This window comes from Apostichopus japonicus, chromosome 6 (genome assembly GCF_037975245.1).
Source record: "Apostichopus japonicus isolate 1M-3 chromosome 6, ASM3797524v1, whole genome shotgun sequence".
Taxonomy (NCBI): domain Eukaryota; kingdom Metazoa; phylum Echinodermata; class Holothuroidea; order Aspidochirotida; family Stichopodidae; genus Apostichopus; species Apostichopus japonicus.
The window spans coordinates 14,159,413-14,181,419 of NC_092566.1; the positions used below are offsets into that span (position 1 = coordinate 14,159,413).

General features: G+C 38.6%; 1 protein-coding gene across 2 annotated transcripts; it reads left to right on the plus strand.

Annotated features, from left to right (window-relative positions):
- On the plus strand, positions 1 to 18,944 carry LOC139969052 (alcohol dehydrogenase class-3-like). 2 transcript variants are annotated; one of them, XM_071973790.1, is made up of 10 exons: positions 1 to 156; positions 5,028 to 5,129; positions 6,643 to 6,872; positions 7,893 to 8,025; positions 10,529 to 10,615; positions 12,187 to 12,316; positions 14,472 to 14,602; positions 15,816 to 15,951; positions 16,765 to 16,903; positions 18,427 to 18,944. In XM_071973790.1, exons 1-10 carry the CDS (start codon positions 133 to 135, stop codon positions 18,449 to 18,451), a joined length of 1,137 nt encoding a protein of 378 aa, XP_071829891.1. In that variant the 5' UTR covers positions 1 to 132; the 3' UTR covers positions 18,452 to 18,944. The 2 variants fall into 2 exon arrangements, with proteins under 2 accessions (XP_071829891.1, XP_071829890.1); XM_071973789.1 differs by having other exon boundaries at positions 73 to 221.
- Positions 18,945 to 22,007: the final 3,063 nt, after the last annotated feature.

The following is a 22,007-nucleotide window of genomic DNA, read 5'->3' on the forward strand; positions in this document are numbered from 1 at the left end:
ACAGCGCCACACGTGTAAGATCAGAATAACTGTTTGAGACTAGTACGAGTACGAGTAAAACTAGAGTAGTACTGTAACAGTGTTGTACTTGTTAATCGTCGTAATTATTAGCTCAGTCATTCCTTAATTTTTATGATGGCAGCAACCGCCGGAAAGGTATTGATTCTATGAATGTTCTTGAGAGGAGAGATATCTATCAATCACAAGTCAATGTGCTAGATGTAAACAAGACATTCTAATTTGTTTTTTTACTTAGGCTAGGTGAATTTTGGAATAACAAAAGGCCTACCGTCAGCCTAGGTCTAGCTGGCAATGTAACGTTAATGTCACCTAGGTGTTGCAGGCTGCAATGGCTAGTTTGGCTAACTCCGGTCCAGGCAAAAGTATACCATTACTAAAGCAAAAGTACAGTTAATAGCACTGCAACGGTGGAATACTGCTAGCTGATAGATTTTGCAAGGCTAGTTCGATATAGTATAGGCCTAGGTCAGTTGCATGACCAGCATAGATGTACTGTTAGTAGAACTGTAGGAAAACTGTCCTTACATTAAGTAGCCTATAGTCGAAGGATGCATAAGGACACTGTATCAATTATGACGCACTTTAAGAAATTTCATGATTTAAACAGAGCAAGGGAAACTTGGGCCTAACTTTAGAATCTGTACCATATGAATGGGAAAGCTTACTTCGAATAGGCAGAATAACAACTGTATAATCTGGTTAGGATTAGGAGATAGAAGAATGGGAGGTGAAGATAGGGAGTGATTACATGAATGTGGGAGAGAGATAGTAAGCGGGATATGGATTAACAGAAATAGTCGAATGGTACGGATTCTAAATTAGTACCGAAACTTGAAACTAGAAGTGTTCAGATAGCAATGTGTTTTCCACAAAATATTATAATTTAATTTTGTGAAACTAGGCTATATGGCAGAATCCGACCGGTGAAAGATGGGAATTGTCCAAATGTTCATATTGTATTTACTATTTGTGATATTTGCATCTATTATTTTAACTCATTTAAGGTAATCTAAATGAATTCTGGACACATTCCACTCATTACAAGTCGACTTGCATAATATTTTAGGTACGGGTAGAGCACCATTATTTGCAAAGATACCACTACAGAAAATTACCTAGTTTCGCATCTAGTGATTTTTGCAAAAGTAAACCTAGTATGTTTTATTGTTTGTAAGAACTTCCTTCCTTAGAGGGAATGGAACAAACAAAATTATTTGACTGAGTGGGTTGTCAAGGTTATAAAAATATGTTGGTGACCAGTTTTAACTTAAGAATGCTTTAAATGTTTATATATATATATTCAAGATTTCCAGAGGTTTGAGATTTCTGTGTTTACAGTCACATACATATCACAAATGTAAAGACACTTTATCAGCACGAAGAAATCCGGTAACACTCCAATAATTTTCTCTCATGATGTGTTTTATATATAAAAGCTCTTTGCTGTTGAAGCGACCAAGCACATCATTTCCAGTAAAGTAAATTAGATTTCTATTACAGATCTGTCAGTTCTTTTATTCCCTTTGACATCAGACTCTGAATTGGGTATTCAAACAGATCCATGAACTGCACAGAGCGCAAGCTGGTGCTATTCCAACCAATTGTCTCCAAAAACAGCTGAAAATTGACTTCTCTATTGTATATCATTTTATAGGCTGGCCTTATCAAAGGGAATATTGTACAATAGAGCCTCATTGTGCATCCCATTATATACACAAACTAATTGTCCCTAACTCTGTCATCATTTGGTGCAATTGTGGATTTAGGCAAAAATGTGCATTGTCATGCTTCTGTGATTATTACTACTGTACACTTGTACAGTAATGTCCAAAGCCTCTTTATCATAGGTGATTTTTTATGCATGATGGATGTGACCTGTGCTAACTGCCTCATTGTTACAATCAAGTCTTCCATTAAATATTGTGTAAGGGATTTGAATATTTTCTGTAGTACTACGTACAGTACACACCTTACCATCGATAGTGTTAAACGTTTTCAATTAAGTTGTATCCACACTGCTCTAAATGTATTAAAAGTACTGTGCTACAATATACTTTATGTACAAACATATATACTATACTGTGTAACATGGCTAGGGTTAATCAACACACAACAAACAAAGAGGATTTAATTCAATCCATGGAACACTACCTTATTTGCTTGTCCAGTTTTATCTCTGTGGCATTTGGTGATAAGTTTATAGTACTTACTGTAGTTCTCCACGACAAGAACATCAGAATGACATCCTTTTTCAAACAGTGGAAAAAATACTTGAGTTTAGACAAACCGATATGACAGAATTCTTTCTGAGCTTAAAATGGCCAAATTTAGACTGTACTATAAACACAGTTGATGTGTTAGGGACTATAGTATGGGAGTCCTCACCTCTAGAAGTAATGCAAATAAACTGAAAAAAGCTTCTCATCACTGTACAAATATATTATGTCTTAACACCCTCCTGAGAACTTCCAGACACACAACCTGGGAAAGAATTGATTCCCAAACAGATTGAAGAAACACTGTGTGCCTGGAAGGATAAAGTTGAAAAGCCCTTTTAAGCTGAACACCCTAACATGCCAAGCAGCACGCCCTAGCAAGCCAAGCAGCACACCTGCAGATTTACAGTATCAAAAAAGTACAAATTTAATAAGATGCTGAAAAGATTCTCTTAATTGTATAATGAAATTTGCACGGTGGCAAATGTATATATATGCAAATATGTGTACACGTCATTCATTCATACACAATATAGTAGATTTTTAAGAATGTGCTTGCCTAATGTAGGATTCTGTAATGTTCATCGTGGACTGGTTCAATTTTGTTTGATGTCCTGTATTCAAATGCTGGACATACTGTATATGTATGCATATTGCCTGAAGCATGACAATGCACTGTGCCAGACAGTTGGGCCTAATGCTGTACCTCTGACAACCCTGTGTTAACTAATGCTGTACCTCTGGCAACCCTATATATGGAAACAGCAACATTCATGTTATGTTTCTATGCACATCCTCCACCCTCCCCCCTCCCCTCCCCTCCCCTCCCTCTCACGGTCTTCTGATTACATCACTCTGATCCACAAAAATCCCTTGAACTGCTTCACATAGATCAGCAATATCTTGCATTCTTCATATTTTGGAATCTTACTGATAAAACATTCCTTTCCTCTGGCAGCAAGAATGCTTCCATTTGTTTATATCACTGTGTATTAAGTATTTGCTGTACACTTTTGCAAACCTCAGTATAATTTTTCAAATAGCATAAATTAATTCTTAAAAACTGTTTACGTCTGGAAAGAATTGCTGTGACATGGATGTAGGCTTAAATATATCACTGACTATATATGATATATTCAAAGACACTCTGGCCTTTAACAGTTTGACAGAACAAGAGTTTTTAATAACTTTGAATTACTTAATTCAGCTTGTTACAGAACAATAAGTTAGACCTGAACGCCACCCTTCAGCTGACCGTGAATGGAAAAGTTTCAAACGTTTGACAATGTAGCTATTAGACTGTATAGTGTGGTATTAAAGAGGTAATTATATTATATTATTATATTGAATTGAAAAGTTTGTATGGATATCAAAATATGCAATCTTTTGTGATCCAAAGCACAAAGTCACAGTGATGGCATTATATGTACAGTACAGTGGTATATATAGTTAAAGGGTTATTCTGAGGGCAGAAGATATAACTCAAATAAAAAACTGATATAACAGATCATGATACAAATTCCAACCATATCTTGACCTTAAGTTGCAGAAGATTTCCAGAAAGTTTAATACACAATCAAGCAATCAATGTGATTATCAAAATCAAAAATCAAAATCATGCAGTGTGATTTTCTTTATCAACTTTTTGAGCATTTTTTTTTTGTGGAAATAAATGTCCTACACAAAGTTCAAAAACTTGTATTTCCTACCTAGGGTGTGGAATTAATTGGATGGCTGTATTAATCATGTTATGATATTTCACATATGTCTAGTTATTTAATGTTGCTTATAATGTTATGTAATGTATAGAGAGTCAGAGAGAGCTAGATGAGATCAATACTGGTATTTCATTCCTGTAGTACTGTAGTTAACTCAATCTGTTTTTGAGAATCATGTTAAGAATCTAGGAGTGTTAGCTCAGTGGTTAATGCCGGTGCCTTTGAATCATAAGGTCCCGAGTTCGAGTCACTCCAAGATTAATGTATGTCGTCCAGTTACAGAGTCGTTGACAATTGACAAAATTTTCATAATCATGGACGTTAAATATGAATCTAAGAGACTGACTTCGGTCAGCTTGCGGCTTTGATAAGCCAATGAGGGCTTCTTCGCGAGTTACTGTACTGCTTGCAGGAGGATCTAAAATACATGTATACATCATGATACACGCACACATGTTAAGAACACAACACAACCTATTCTTTATTCCCCAAAAATAAATGGAAACTTCCTACGAAAAGAAAAGTCGTTCAAGACCATATGTTATATTTACTGTTATGCCAAACTCGGCATGGTTTATCAAAATTTCAATAAGTGTGTTCCTATCCTAGCGAGGGTGTGCGTTTTCTCACAAAAATGGCCTGTGGAAAAGTGGTATGACAATAGAACGTAAAACCATTGAGCTATAAACAGCTCCATGGTAAAACTAGATCTTATGAATGATTAGGAAAACTGCTGTGGATGTTATTGAAAGTTGGGTATTGATCTCAGATTCCTGCCTTCAAACAATGTACCTACCCGGCTTACTTAATTAGTTATGACACTAATTAGACAGTAATTAATTTTCACACTAATTATAATGACACTAAGATGTAAATACACAGTGCAGTTTATAAGTTATTGGACAGTGTAACTGTATGAAGCAAAGAAGAACATTTCTGATTTATGAAATCTTTCAATTTCTGCATCAGTTGTTCAATTTGTTTCAGACTCTCACATTGTACTATAAAGTTTTAAAAAAATTAAAAATATGCTCCATGTTTTACATTTTACTCTGCCCGTTTGTTTCACCAGCCAATCACATGCCGTGCAGCTGTTGCATGGGAAGCTGGAAAACCACTCAGCTTAGAAGAAGTGGAGGTTGCACCACCCAGAAAAGGAGAAGTCCGGGTAAAGGTAAGGTGAAACTGGAGCGTCCATACACACAGGGGGGGGCGGATGCCCCCCTGACGGACTCAAATGGACTGCTGGCGCCCTTTTCAGCTTTTTACCACTTTTTACTTATTCGCGATTATTGACTTTTTTTATTGCGCTCTCATCTACATATTGACATTTGTCACATTTTTTTGGCGATGACACCTATTTATTCTTCGTTTATCTGCAAATTAGCAAGGCCCGGAAAGGGTCATTTCTGGCGATCTAGGGAGTATCTTTACTCAAAAATTCCAGTACGCTCTGCGCCAACTCGTGGTGGCGCTCCGCTTAGATAGTGTCAAAAGCGCCCCTACAGACCATTCTCGCCCCCCTTGACCAATACCTCTAGCTCCGCCACTGCTGCCTGCCTCAAAAAAAAAGGAATTACAAAAGGTAGATAATGTTCAAACAATTACAGATACTTTAAAAATAAATACTCAGTTACATGCAGTGCAACTTTTAAAGGAGTATTTCTGGTTCTACATCGAACAAAGAGGTCTTTATGTTTTGGATGTCTAGACAGCAAAGTTGGTTGTCGGAATAAATTTTGGAAAATGACAAAGAATGACTAATTGGGTTTACTATAGGAGAATTAAAACACCAGCATTGGACCAGTAAAACTCCCCTTGGGGCGGATCATACAGTAGGCTTTTTACCATTATTCTTGTTTGATCTCCATTGTGCTGAAGAGTTATAGCAATTAACCCTCAAAAGTGCAGCCGGAGCTCTTTTGCTGCTGAATAACTGTCTTACTATCGGAGCCAATTGCTTCAATGTGATAAGAGAACATAAATTAGACCCATACAATGTGAATGCTGTATGTTACGTAGGCTACATGTATCACAAGCATGTTAAAGCGTGTGAAGACTCGCGCACAAAGAAACGTCTCATGCCGGATAATAGTTTCGAATGAGGTGTAACAGAAATGTTAGACACCACCATCGATCCCAGAAAATACACACACTGCTTGCTACCATCGGTAATAAGACACTAGTGTACAGTCAATGCAAACAGCTACGGTCAATGCCCACAAAACAGTGTACATAGCAGCGTGGACATCTCAGGTCTAGATAAAAGAAAACAAGGTATCACGTTTCACTACTGTCTGCATTTTGTAGTGACAAGAAGAAAACTTCATTTGCAAGCAACGGAACATTAACTTTTTTTAATGCGCGGCACACGGTTTGGGGCGAGTCTTCAATGCCTTTAAGTATGTCCAGTAAGTATTAAAAACCGCGATCGGAATATACAAAATGCATCAAAGAAAAGTTCCGCATATGATTGGGTCATATAGCTCCCAATGGAAGAACAGTAATCAGAAAGAAAAATCTGACATTGCTGTCAGGATCTCACTTCGCCTGCATCTATTCGTTGCATGTCAATTTAAACAGACAACTGTCAGTATGGCACCTAACATAACAACCATGGTTTACTGCAAAGAGTAGAGTTAGTACGTTAACATTATTAATAATGGATGCTTTCTATTCTTTCTCAGATCTTGGCAACTGGAGTCTGCCATACTGATGCTTATACTCTAAGTGGAACCGATCCTGAGGGGAAATTCCCTTGTATTCTTGGACATGAAGGAGGCGGTGTAGTGGAAAGCATTGGTGAAGGTGTAACCTCGGTAAAGCCAGGGGACCATGTCGTACCTCTCTACATTCCACAATGCAGAGAATGCAAGTTTTGCAAGAGTCCCAAAACGAACCTCTGTAGCGTTATAAGGTAAGTATATTGAGACTACGATCCTTATACCTGGGCGCACCTTGGCCCACCAAAGCTACCCGACTTCACATGACCTCTGTGACCCACAGTAGGTCTGGAAAGTCACGAAAACCTTCCGTCTTACGACACCCGACCCACACAGACTCAACGACTGATGGGCACACAAAGTCACGAGAACCTTCCGTCTTACAACACCTGACCCACACAGACTCAACGACTGATGTGCACACAATTTCATTATTTTCTATTCATGACTGAGGATGGTACTTTCATGAACAAGTTATTCCCAGATGATTGGTTACATTTTTTTTAAAGTGGGCAATTTTATTTGTGAACCGCTGCACACTGCCAATTTCCAGTTAAGAAAATGCTACATGTTGTGTTTCGCTGACAGAAGGCAACATGGATATAAACATGGATATAACATGGATATTAACATGGATGTAACATGGATATTAACATGGATATAACATGGATATAAACTTGGCAGAATCGAGTGCCCAGCCCTCCTCTGTTTTTCATGTTCCGACGGTCGAAATCGAGTTGGGACGGATTTGGACCTCCAGTGCACAAACGGCTTTTGTCAGATCCGTAACATGAGTTGACCTCTAAGATGATTTAGAGTGACTAATTTTAGACTTTGCAAGATTTTCTTCCACTGCATGACTGTTGATCATCAAGTAATGAAAGAATGGATGACAAAAATTGTCAACAGTTATAGGAAATGAATAGTTTGTTGCTCCTAAATCCTCGAATCAATTTGGTCCTTCCTGTCCTAGTTGTGCTCAAATGATAACAATGCTTTCTACTCATTTATTATGATTCAGCCTCTGAAGAAGATGATCAAAACCTCAGGCCCACTAACATTTACACATTCTTGTACACAGGCTCTTTAGTGGATAAATAGTTTGCTTTAGCCTTTTTTTTGTTTTTGTTGATTTCTCATCTTTTGATAATTTTTTCACTTTGCCATTTCTTGGTAAATAATTGAGATTGTCAAAATATTTGAATATTCAACAGGAGCACTCAGGGTAAAGGTGTTATGCCAGATGGGACATCAAGGTTTACTTGCAAGGGTAAAACACTCTTCCACTTCATGGGTACTTCCACTTTTACAGAGTACACTGTGCTAGCTGAAATTTCTGTTGCTAAGGTAATTTTCTTGATCCCTCTCATCATTGAATCATCGACTAGATTTGTGTCTTTGTAGTATATTTGGTTGAAAGCTATGAAAATGATGTACTGTCTTAATCCCTTAGCTGCAGGAAGTTTCTCTTCCTTGCTTTCGTTAAGATTTCATAATAATAATAATAATAATTAAATTTGTGTAGCGCATATATACAGAAAAGATACTTCACAAACGAAGTATGAATGAAAAAGATTAGTGTTCAACCGATTAACCGAATCGGAATCGGAATCGGTACGAATATTGCATAATCGGAACATAATCGGAATCGGTAAAAATTACGTGGAATACCAGTTATTTCATACCAATTATTCAAAAACATATGGAAGGTGAAAATATCATTATTCAAAAACATATGGAAGTTGAAAATATCAACTGATGTATTAGGTTTGTTCTTTTACTACGAAATATTAAAATAAGACACCCTCTATACGTCTTTCACAGTGTATACTTTCATCAATTTACGCTGCCAGGGTCGCCGATTTTGCTTCCCTCGTAGTTATAGTGACTTCAAATTTCTTGGCACAGTAGGCATAGCAGCAATACCAATTTCGCGAATTAACGAATGTGCTTGACAGGGTCGGAAATAAGCGGGAGCGATGTGCTAAAAAGCCCTCCTAAAGCACAATTACGAGTGTGAAAAAGAAATATAAGAAAATCGCCCTCGTTATATCAGGTGTCTGTGTAAAATTAATTGTGACATGAGTTTGCTTTAGCTAGGAATTGCAGTTGCAGCGCGAATCGCGCAAACAGTTTTCACATCTCGCATCAAATTTGAAGCAGTGCGGTAGGGTCGCGCACAATCCCCGGGAAGTTACCGTGGAAAATTACGGCGTGCACAAAGCAATTTCAGTACCAGCGAAAATAACCTAAAATCCTCACAAATCTCCGACCACATGGTAGCCTTACTTCATACTAAGTCAACTGCATGGAAATCTAACCTTGCCATCTGTTTATTCGCTCTAGTTGTGTCGCAAATAAAAAAATAAAAATATCCACGGAAACTGCAATCTTCGACCACATGGTAGCCTAACAACTACACTAAGTCAGTGAGAAATGTAGCCTAACCATCGGTTTGCAAAAAAAGAAAAAATGCGTAGCAAACTTTCAATTTCTGGAAATCGGCATTTGTTTGGAAGGTACTGTAAGTGATATGTCTTATAGAGGGAATGTTATATTTTATATTGGGGTAGTTTCTAGTTGTTATTATTTCTTTACATCAATCTGGTATTACATTTTAGAGTAATTTTAAACAAGTTACGATGGTACAATTTGCTTTACAGTTTGATTGGCCTAAGCTTACATTTTCTAATGGAACCTGAATAGAGTTAAATAGGTAACGAATAGGTATGTTTAACTTGAAGTTCGTAACATTTCTATTTGTTCATAAACAGTATAATACTGAAAATAAGTAGAAAATAATGTCGGAATGAAGGCAACATGTCATTAAAATTTACACTTTGGTAAAGATTGAAGATGGATGGTTTGTCTGAGATACTTTTTGAGATGGATATTTTGAGTATCTATTCTTAGCCCATTTCAAGCCATTAACAGGTGACATTCACGTCGAGGTGGTTAGGCCATTCGCTTAGCACAGTACTGACCAGGTAGGATGTCATATTTCCGTATTTTGGAAATTTAAAAAAAAAAAACACTTTTTTTGTCTTTCCGAGAAACTCCAGAGGTAATTTGGTACATACAAAATGATACCTTAGAGCCTTGTATAACAACGAAGCAAAAGGAAACAGGGGGAAATCACAACAATGATTGTTTCTGTCAAACTTTATTGCCGATTTCGTATATACGGGATATTTTCTCATTTTCAAATAATCGGAATCGGAATCGGTACGATTATGGAAAAAATAATCGGTAATCGGTATTTTCTGTTATGCATAATCGGTTGAACACTAAAAAAGATGAGATTTTAGTTTCCACTTAGTCCATAGATGGAGCAGTTCTTATGTCCAGTGGGAGAGAGTTCCAAAGTGTGGCAGATCTCAGTGTCATCAGCATAAAAGTGATAGTTTTATCGTTGTGTTGAATTCTTTGATCAGAGATTCGAGTGGAGATGTGCATAAAGTAAATAAGATGGGGGTCTAAGTACAGATTCTTGAGGGACACCGTGGTCGACAGTAATGTAGTGTGAGCGGACATAAGCCTGCTATTCATTTGTATCCATTTAATTTTGTAATCTTTCTGATATCTGTTTTGTCTGGTCTTTTAAAAATTACAAATAATACGATTGAACTCAGCTTAATTTAGGATGGAATGTGGTGGCTGCAGTTCCTTTTAGCAAATTCACAAAATGAAGTTGCCCATGAAATTGAATCAAAGAGAGACTAAAGCCAATAATTGGATGGTTCATCTTTGAGAATTAAGCTACAAAACCAAATTATAGAGAGTATCAATCAATTATGTGTTTTGCTTAATTCATCAGTTTTGATCATTTTTTGTCTTTTTCGTTTCTCAGGTTAATGAAAAGGCTCCATTGGAGAAAGTCTGTCTCCTTGGGTGTGGTATTTCTACAGGTTATGGGGCAGCATTAAACACAGCCAAGGTAGGAATTTGAACTTCAAAACAACCTAAGTACTGTGGGGTCTGTGGAAATTGTTGTAATTCATCAGTTATGTACAGAAGCATTTACATGGCACATTACTGTTGGTCGTCTGAGACCACTAATTTTCTGTTTGGGCCCCCAAAATCAGCTTCAGAGGTTGTCCTGAGGACAACTAGGTGTTAACATCAAATTCAGATTGCATTGCAACTAAGTAACCCCAAATTAAGTCCAATGATATATTGGTATTAAGCCTCTATCTCATTGGAAACACTGAAATAAAACAACAATAATTGTAGGCCTATAGGGGAGGTTTACTAGCCCAAAGCTGGTGTACTGTTCACTGATCCTATTAACGTCACTCATACAGTGTACATTCTTTATTTATGTTAATACTAAATTTTTTTAACGACCACATTTGCTGTTTGGACAGCCAAAAAGTAAGACCTGGTGGTATAATGAAGAGCTCCCCCCCCAGGAAATCAAAGCCAACAGGTTTGGATGGCTTAAGTTCTTTTGGATGACTCGTTTCTTATTTCTGGACCTATCAGCATTCAGGATGTTGTGTGTTGCAGAGGTGTGGGCTCCTGACTTGATTTCTAGCTTATTGCAAGGCATCTGTCTGGCTAAATGACAGTGTCATCATGCCTCTAAATGTTGCTAAGATTGTTGTGAAAGTCAGGGGCAGTGATATGTGTGTTTAGATCCTCTTCCGTGGCACAAATGAAGGATTGAAGGGGGGGGGGGGGCACAATGTCCCTTGGATGGATTCCAGCGACCATTGGCTTGAATTTGGATTGGAAGTTTGTTGGATATTGGTAAAAAAGATTCAAGGAGATGTAAATGTCGATGGATTTCATTCAGGTATAGAGTTAGTTGGTAAGAGCATGAATCTAATGTGATTTAGGGTAGACGCTTAGAAATTTGGAGAGAGTTTCGTTTCTCCATCAGAGAGTTGACATTGGATAGTAAACGACTGCACTTGTACAGGGGGCGGGGGGACTGTACCCTCGTGTAATATTAACCTAGAAGCCCTAGTTCATTTGACAAATCATGTTTTGTTTTGCCAGAAGCCTTTACCTCTTCCTGAGTGATATTTGTCTCTCTTGAATGTGTGTGACTTTGTCTTTGCCATTAGGGTCTGTGAGAACATATTGTTTTATGCAGATTGGGGTGAGTTTTCTTGAGGGAGTTGTTTTGCAGCTTTCTTGGATTCTGGAAATTCAATTTGCTGTTTAAGTGCATTGATAGTTTCCAGCAGATACTGAATTGCGAGGCCATTAGTTCTTAATGAAGCCTCTTTTCCGAATTGGAATGTCTTTCTACTTGGCAGAGCAGTCAGTGTCTTGTGTTAAAAGTTTAGCCTGTTTTTGGAGAGGTGATATCGATACCTAAACATGCTGTTTGAAAGGGGTGTCACTCACCCCTGTGACTAGGGATTACAACTCCCGAGTTGCACCAACTGTTTGTCTATGTCCAACCCATATAAATTATTTCTTTATACTTTACCTTCTTGCATTGCCAGCCCAATTTCAACTATTATTATACCTGCATTACCTCTTAATTCCACACAGGTAGAAGAAGGATCAAACTGTGCAGTGTGGGGTGTTGGTTGTGTTGGTTTGGCTGTGATAGCTGGATGCAAACTCGCTGGGGCTAAGCGTATAGTCGCTATTGACCTCAACAATAAAAAGAAAGAACTTGGTGAGTAAGCTTATTTGTATCTGGGTGTTTGAACTTTCGCAAAGAAGAGTTAGCTGGGATAATCTTCACGGAGGCAAAATGTATAAAACATAAAATGGTTGAATTTATGGCAGTAAAGGAACAGTCTTTGCTGTATGTTGTTCGACCTCTTTAAAAAATTACCATGTTTATGTTGTGCTTGGAACACTGTGAAACAAGCATTTTCTGCAAATTTCAGTTGCATTGCTTCAAACTTGGCCAAATTATCACACTTTGAAATTCTGCAAATTGTTGCCACCGTGGCATTTTGGCATTTTCTTGATTTTGACATCCTACTACCTTCCTATTCCAGAAGCCCAAGTGGGAAATTATTAACAAATTTGAAAAGAGTAAATCTTAAGAACTGAAAGCAAACAACAACTGCACCCTCACTCTACGGTGTATATGTTCTGCGCAATTTACCGATCTGCGCTATCTTAAGATTGCGCTGCGCGTTCTTAGGATCCTATAATTGCGCACCGATCTTAAGATTGCGCAAGCTATTAATAGCAAGCTGCTAGTGTTAACTGTAGGCCTATACGGGAAAGAACATGGGAGGAGGGGCCAAGTTTTTTTTTATATCAAACACACCAAATTCTACGCAACACAAAATGAATAAATATGGGTAGCCAATTTAGGGCTGTGGGTTTTCGTTTAAAGACCTAAACGTTTAAACGGCCGGTTTTTCGTTCGTTTAAATGTCGCGAAAATTGCGAAAAATGGCTTTAGTACCGAAATCGGTCTTTTCCGACCGAATTTCCGTACTATTTTTTATTTTAAGAAAACCGAAATGTGAATTGCAAATACTGGAAAAAAAAACAAAGTTAAAGCTTCCATCCATCATTTGTTGACTTTGTTTTCTCCTATTTACTGTTCTTTTCGCAATGTGAAAGTAAATTGCAACAAGAGAAAGCTTTTCTGCTAGACGACATTATCAGCTACGATCGGCACACGCTATATACCAGTGCTGAGTGCAAAAACTAGGCCTAACATTAGGCTATGCAGTCCTTATATGCGTGAATCAGTTTGGTGACGAATATCATACATTGTATGATCCTGTAAACTTGAAATTATTTATATATTGTATAAATGTTGCCAACCATTGCATTGAGAATTCCAATGTTTTTAGTTTTTATGTGTTGTGTTGTAAATGAAGAACCTGTTAACACAGTTGACAGGATTTATTTTTATTACATGAATTTCTTAAACTCGAATCATTGACAGGATTTGTTTTAATAGATCCTTAAACAGAGAGGACATCGATTAATAAGAATGATGAAATCCGACTGAAAAAGGAGACTGGTTGCTGATCTCCTTTAGTGCTGTCCTTTTAGAAGTGTCACAGTTCAACCTGAAAAACTATGAATAATTTTTAGAACATGCATGAAATGAGACAAAATTGATCTCCATCATAAAGGAAATCAACATGCCCAATGAAAACTGATGTTTTAGAGGGACTCTTTTTGTAGGCTATACCACTTTTATTGTGAAATAAAGAAAATTTTTTAGAACAAAAACCTGCCTATAGCCGTCCCTTTAAGTACTTATTATACTGACGTGAATTATCTCCACCTTGGCATCCCATAGGATTGATGATGACGTCAGTTGAGTGTTGCAGAAAATTAATGAGGTACCGACACCATCATTTGATTCAGATACTCCATACAGCTACGATCGCAAGATAGCGCAGTATCGATAAAACGCGCAAGACGGGCCTTGCGCAATCTTAAGATCGGTGCGCAATTATAGGATCCTAAGAACGCGCAGCGCAATCTTAAGATAGCGCAGATCGGTAAATTGCGCGGAACATATATACTATGTAGATATATGTGAATTGTGCCATGCAAGTTTGATCTGAGATAGAAACGTTATGATATATAGATTATACACCTGTATATATATTTGGATACGTATATATTGGTAAAGATGAGGTAGTCTGCAATATAAATACATATATGCGTGTGTGTGTGAATTGTGACGTGTAAGTCTGCGTGCTCTTTACACACCTTAACTGTTCTAGACATTACATATCAACTGTTTGTAAAGTACAACAGTAGATAGTAGACCTATATCAAGTACAGTAGATATTAATAGTTATTACTGGTCGTTACAATGAGATACATCTTTTGTATTGCAGCTATGGCATTTGGAGCCACAGAATTCTTCAATCCCAAAGAATCTGACAAACCTACAACGCAAGCCATGGTGGAGATGACGGATGGTGGCATGGACTTCACTTTTGAGTGTATCGGAAATGTTAAAACAATGGTTAGGAATTTCCCGATACTTTGAAAACTTTTTTCGTTTCTGGATGTGGGGGCGGAGAAAGGGGGTGGAATGAGACCATAGATGCTGTATTGGGATGAATCGCAGACAAAACTGTTTGCTGTCTTCAGGTTGAATTTGGTTGATAGTCACAAACTTCTACTAGAGATTCCGAAGAGAACTGCTGACTGTGCTGCTACACATTATGATAAGATATCACACAATATGATAAGATATCACACATTATGATAAGATATCACACATTATGAAAAGATATCACACATTATGATAAGGTATCACACATTATGATATGATATTACACATTATGATATGATATCACACATTATGATAAGATATCACACATTATGATAAGATATCACACATTATGATAAGATATCACACAATATGATAAGATATCACACAATATGATAAGATATCACACATTATGATAAGATATCACACATTGTGATAAGATATCACACATTATGATAAGATATCACACATTATGATAAGATATCACACAATATGATAAGATATCACACAATATGATAAGATATCACACAATATGATAAGATATCACACAATATTAGAACACAGTCTCAATATGAAGAATTTTGAGACTTGTAGAAAAGAAAAGCTTTTTAAGACATGAGTCAAACCTGTATTTAAATCCTGCATTATAATAAGAAATGCAGGAGAAGGTTACCGTAGGACTAACTACATAAAAAGTCCTAAGTCAGAGTACATTTATACAAAAAGTATACGAAGTGTTTTCTGCTCACAAGAACATGCAATGCCACTTTGAGCTGTACAAAATATGTCTTTATTAGAAAGCAAAATTGGTCAAAACATGTAAAAACAGTGGATGACAGCAGGCAAAAATATCCAAACATTGTCAAACAAATTAAATCAAGATGTGTTGTCCTGGAAATTCTGACAGTCGAATTGAGGTATTTTTTTTAAATAAGCAAGTGGGTATTGATATGATATGCGTAATGGGAATTGATATGCATCAGAGATATGATATGATATGCCTCAGAGATATGATATGTGTCAGAGAAGATGCTGATTTTATTTCCCAGGGATAAGTTCATGTCAGAAATTGGTCACATTTACCATTCTTTCCCCCCTCCCCCTCCCCACCCCCTAGGCAAACTCTCCAACAGATGGAAGTATTTGCATTCTAAAGTTAGAGCTATTCATTTCTCTTTCATAGAGGGAAGCTCTGGAGAGTTGCCACAAAGGTTGGGGTGTCTCTACCATCATCGGCGTGGCCGGTGCCGGGCAAGAAATCTCGACCAAACCCTTCCAGCTGGTGACGGGCCGTGTTTGGAAAGGAACCGCATTTGGAGGTTAGTTTTTGGATCATCACTGGGATGATAAAGCTGTGTAATTACATCTGTTACCCGTTCATGCAAATATCCCTGGTACCTCCAAGTAGTAGTAAATTTATTTCACTCTGCTACCTAGTTTGTTTGGAATCAAATATTGTATTTCCTTGTTGCTTGGGGGAAATTGCCTATGATAGCCAACTGTTTGATGGCTTTTGGCTTGCTCTGATGTAACTACACTCACAGCTACCTGGCTGTTTCTGCAGACATTGATTGGCTAATGCTTCACATATTTGCAATGTAGCTTTCAGTTGTAAGACTGCTGAAGTGTACAATGTGTTTGGACTGTTTGGTACCATTTCTTCTCAGTCTTGCTAATTGGAGGAAATATTAAAAAAAGCTTGCATGCAGAAATTTTATATATAAATTTGATGCCTGTAAGCCATAATGGTTTGTATTGCAGTTTTGGTAGATTTTCGGTAGAGGTGACCGTCTGCGATGCGTTGAGAGAACCAATTATTTATCCCATCATCGTTAGTCATGTATTTTATGAAGTATATATAACGTTAGACAAATTCTTTTTACTATGAAACTTTTTATGTCAATAAAATATAAATGGAATTGCATTTTGAGAATGATTGCCAATGAATGCATTTGGAATGGTGGATGTAACCCCAAAAGGTTGCAGGTGATAACTAGCTCTCCTCGGACCCCACCCATCCCACCCCACTCACCCCACCCACCCTCCCCTGTCTTTGACACACCCACACAACACCTGTGCCTAGATGTAGAGACTTCTTTAACAAGGCTACTTCTTTGCAAATCCCTCCTCAGGATACAAGAGTCGTGATGGTGTTCCAAAGCTCGTCGATGACTACATGGCTGGAAAAATCAAAGTGGATGAATTCATTACTCATAATGTCAGTCTTGATGAGATTAACAAGGCCTTTGACCTTCTCCATGAAGGTGTTAGGTGAGTATCTTATTGCAGAGCCAAGAATTTTTTATGGTCCTCCCCCACCCCCAACCCCACCAGTGTCTACTCCACGGTTTGGTTACTGAATAGAAAGCTCTTATTAGCAAAATACTGTGATCACACGTACCTAATTTTCTACATGGAATGGTCTCATGCAGGGACCATATAGCAAATTCTCTAAACGACTGCCTGCCCACCAGTGTTCAACAGAATTGTTCTCTTTTGATAGTTGGACAAAAATATCTGTATTTCGTGACTGTATTTTGAAACTGTTTGCATTAGTGATGATATCTATCATTATCAAGTCAACATATTGAGATTTTTTATATTTTTTTAAAAATATTTTTCCTCTTTCGATAGTCGGACAATATCTGTATATCACGACTGTTAGAAATGGTGGTCAGAGTTTGCAGGAGTTAGTGATGATATCTATCAACATATTGAGATTTTTTATATTTTATAAAATATTTTCTCTCTTTCGATAGTCAGACAATATCTGTATATCACGACTGTTAGAAATGGTGGTCAGAGTTTGCAGGAATTAGTGATGGTGTCTATTATTATCAAGTCAACATATTGAGATTTTTTATATTTTGGGAGCAGAACCGAGAGGTTTCTCTCTGGATTTAATTGAGATTCACCTCATTCTTGTTCCTCAATCAAAACATGTTATTATCATGACATTCAAGACCATTAATCCTAGACAAAACTTTGTACCACACTGTAAACATGTCAACATGTGAGGCCATAAATGCCTTGTTTTCCAGTTGACTTCTTGTGGTGCCATCTGAGGAGGATGATAGTCTGTGTGTTAGTATACAAATAATGAATGGTTATGACTGCAATAGTGCAAATATTTCATGAGTTGAAAGATGTAATTTGCACCTCATTGAATAGAACAAATTACATCTTTCAACAGAAGAAATATTTGCACTATTGCACGAATGGAAACCATTCATTATTTGTTTTATACAACACCTTCAAATTTGGATATAATTGGATGTAAAATGCACTCATGCAACAGATTGTTTTGAACAGACAGGTTTCTCTGCTCTCTTATCATTGGAAAAAGGGCTATCAAAAAAGTATAACCCATGGTTCTATTTCATAGACTGTAATAGAGCGGATTTTGCATGCAATCAACGAGCAATTGACCAATCAAATGACCAGAATACATTAGGTGTTGTATAAACTTAAATAGTCCAGTCACATTAATTGATGACCCTCACTTTAAAAAAAGAGTCATTTCTAAAAAAATTAAAAGTGTAATAAAAATCAATCCTGGACTGCGAGCAGTTGTTTGTAGTGGTCTGCAACTTTATCAATACTAAATATTGTGCCTGTTTGGTCATCCTTTTACAGCAAACATTGGCTTAAATCTCTTTTGTCTTCGTCTTTTGTTTGTCAAAATTGATATTTTTGCCAGGTGGTGTTTTGTTTTATGCATCTTTTCATCCGTCCAGTTTTTGCGTGATGTAACATTCTCTCTTTTTATCTTCCTTCCTCTTTTTGTATTCCAGTATCCGGACCATTGTCAACCTTTAACCCTGGACGGATTCAGCACGTGCTCAGCTCCCCCAGGGGACCAGAGGCCAAAAAGCATCACACTTTAGCATTATTACATATACTAGTTTTTCATCAGTTTATGCTGTTCAAGCTTTGTTATAAATATTAATGTATTTGCTCACTAATCTACTGAAAAGCTGACAAAACTCAAAAGTGTGCTTTATAGTTCTCAAAGTTACTCCACAGGTTACCTTTTGTGATGAAGAGTTGATCGCATTTGAAAATTGTTAGTTCTATTATTAGAAACAAATTCTTTTACTTAATGGTAATTTGCCAAATTTATGTGGTGGTTTCTTCAGCACATTGCATGCCCTACTGCTGCTGATGATGGCCAATCACCTCAAAACTGTAGAGTAATATTGAATAAATCATTTTTTTTGGCATGAAAAATTATTGCTAGGAGTATAAGCAATGGAAATATATATTTCATCTGAAGCCCTCCCAAAGGGAGACTTTCAGGTTTGCAATTACACTCTATGGTTTAAATTAAACTTATTCCTGGTACTTAATCAGCTGTTCCCAAAACTATGAATTTTTTTAGAAATCTATATGGGTAATCCCCCCTAATGGGTAATCTTGCCCATCCTTTATGGGTAATCCTCCCCATCCTTTATGGGTAACCTTCCCCATCTTTTATGGGTAATCCTCCCCCCATCCTCCCAGGTATGGGTAATCCTCCCCATCCTCCTATATGGCTAATCCTCCCCATCTTCCCAGTATGGGTAATCCTCCCCATGCTCCTATATGGGTCATCCCAGTACATGTAATCCTCCCCATCCTCCCAGTACGGGTAATCCTCCCTATCCTATATGGTTAATCCTCCCCATCCTCCTGTATGGCTAATCCTCCCCATCTTCCCAGTATGGGTAATCCTCCCCATACTCCTATATGGGTCATCCTCCAGTACATGTAATCCTCCCCATCCTCCAAGTATGGGTAATCCTCCCCATCCTCCTATATGGTTAATCCTCCCCATCCTCCAAGTATGGTTAATCCTCCCCATCTTCCCAGTATGGGTAATCCTCCCCATCCTCCCAGTATGGGTAATCCTCCCCATCCTCCCAGTACAGGTAATCCTCCCCATCTTCCCAGTATGGGTAATCCTCCCCATCCTCCCAGTACGGGTAGGAATAGACAACAGTGACTCAGTATTAAAATTACACATTATTTGCTGTGTGTAATGTTTTGCATTTTTCTGTAAACCTACATGAGTGAGAGGACAACAGGTGGGTTAAAGGTTTCCAAATTTGGGTGTGGAAAGCTGTCATAATTCATGGAAATTCCATGTAAGATTTGGTGGAGAATGTGTGATTTTGATACACATTGACACAGATTTGCCAGCTTTCCCCCTCTTTGTCACACATCAGAACATGTTTTCACTGGGGAAAAAGTGTGGAAACTCTTGAACAAAGGTTGACACACATGTATGTATGACCTGCTGGTTGTGTGTGTATGACTTTTTGTCTTAGTCAGGTGGCTTAGCAAATTTAACGTTACCGGCCGGACAAAAGTACAAAATTTGGCATGGAGTTTCTTTTCGACCTATCTATTGATTTTATCCGTGGAACCCACTTTATCGATTCCGATTTTTCAAGATGGCGGCCAAAATCCAAGATGGCCGCCAGAAAAAAAGGAAATGTCACATATCTGGCTGTAAAAATCAGAAATGAACAAATGAGGGTTCAATTCAGGTATTTCCTGGGTTCGCTGAAACAGATGATGGTCATGGCATGTTGCTTGGGCAACCCATTTCCAAGATGGCGGCCAAAATCTAAGATGGCCGCCAGAAAAATAAGGAAATGTCATATATCTGGCTGTAAAAATCAGAAATGAACAAATGAGGGGTCAATTCAGGTGTTTCCTTGGTCACCAAAACAGACGATGGTCATGACACGTTGCTTGGGTCACCCATTTCCAAGATGGCGGACAATATAACAGAAAATACACTTGTTGTCACTGTTAAAGGTCAGTGGAAGTGTAGACTTGACTTTGAAGATTCTGATTCCTTCTGATTAGTATTGAAAATCCAACCACCAGACTGACTTTTAGTCGATGCAGTGTGAAAATTAGACAGATTTACTATAACGTAATGTTTTTGGTCCGCCTCCATGCGCAACCATGATGTCACTTTGCACGAGGGGTACGACAGCCTCGGCCCTCCAGACGTCCCCATCGAAAACTAGGCGGCATCTGCTGTTCCAGATGTGTCTCCTGATGATAGCGGCAAACAACAACAGCAGATCTCTTACCCAGGTTGGGCACACAAGGGGCATCAAACCATCCAAAACAAAATCACTACTAATGGCCCACTGTGTGCAACCAATAACACCAATAACGAAGGCGTGAAACCATCATTACCACACCAACCGGACAAAGGGACACTCCAGCAAAAGGTGTTGCATCGTCTCGATGGCTTTACAGCCCACACGGGGACAAATCCCATCACCTAATCGCCACCTGACTAGGCGAAAATGGTTAGTAATGAGGACCCCATGTGCAATCCTCCTCGCCAAGTCCCGGAGACGGCTATCTAGTGACTTACAACACACAGACCGCCACACATCTGGAGAGATGGCGGTTTGGCAAGCCGACGGGCACACAGGCGCGAGCATTAAACATAACACAGAGGGGGCCACGTTCAGCAGAACATCTGGCCCACCCTCTTCGATTCTACGAAGTGAGTCACCAATCTGAGTATACACCCCCGAAGGGCGTGTCGCCTTTGGCCGGTTATTGGAAAAGGATCCGGGCCAGTGGTGGCGAAAAAGAAGCCCACCCCAGAACCTAACAAAAAAGGCAAAGGGAAACGAGGGATTCTCAAACGCAACGAAAAAACCTTTCAAAAGGAGAAAGCGCAGTTTAGATGGTAGGTGGACCAAACCATTCCCACCGCTCACGCCGAACGGTCCTTTTGACAAGGTTTGGTTTGCGCCTTCCCCAAATGAAATCAGAAATGATCCTCTCCAATCGCACCAAGGCATGATCCGGTGCAGCGATTACCGTACCAGGATACCAAAGGAGAGTAACAATAAAACGATTAACAACTGTAACCTTCCCAGGGAGGGAGAGCCACCTCCGACTGAATGTGTCGAGCCTTGCCTCCACCTGATCAGCCTTCTCAGCCCAAGTGGTGGCCTCCGGGGCACCATAACCTAGCCAGATGCCATTTACCCTGATCATGACATCTGACCAAGTAGAATCGAACGGGAGGGATTGGCCGCGCCAACCTCCTAAACGCAGCCCTTTGGTCTTGGACTTGTTAAGTCTGGCACCAGTAGCCTCTTGGAAGGTGGCCAAAACCTTCGATAAAGGCTTGAAGTAGGCGAGGTCCGACACAATACAAGTGACGTCATCGGCATATTGCACGCATTTAACTCTAGCCCCACCCGGTACATTGAAGGGTCGAAAACCCAAGCAACTGTCCAGCAAGGTACTGAGCGTTTCGCTGAAGAGAACATACAACCCAACATACAAGAGGGGACAACCCTGACGGACTCCCCTTCGAACCGGGAAGGGACCAGAAGTTAATCCGTTA

Bases quoted from the DNA above. Each gene is read 5' to 3' on its own strand.
- LOC139969052 (XM_071973789.1), top strand. From the start codon at position 168: ATGAATGTTCTTGAGAGGAGAGATATCTATCAATCACAAGTCAATGTG. The intron at 6,873-7,892 runs GTAAGTATATTG...AATATTCAACAG, and splicing joins AACCTCTGTAGCGTTATAAG to GAGCACTCAGGGTAAAGGTG. The intron at 15,952-16,764 runs GTTAGTTTTTGG...ATCCCTCCTCAG, and splicing joins GAAAGGAACCGCATTTGGAG to GATACAAGAGTCGTGATGGT.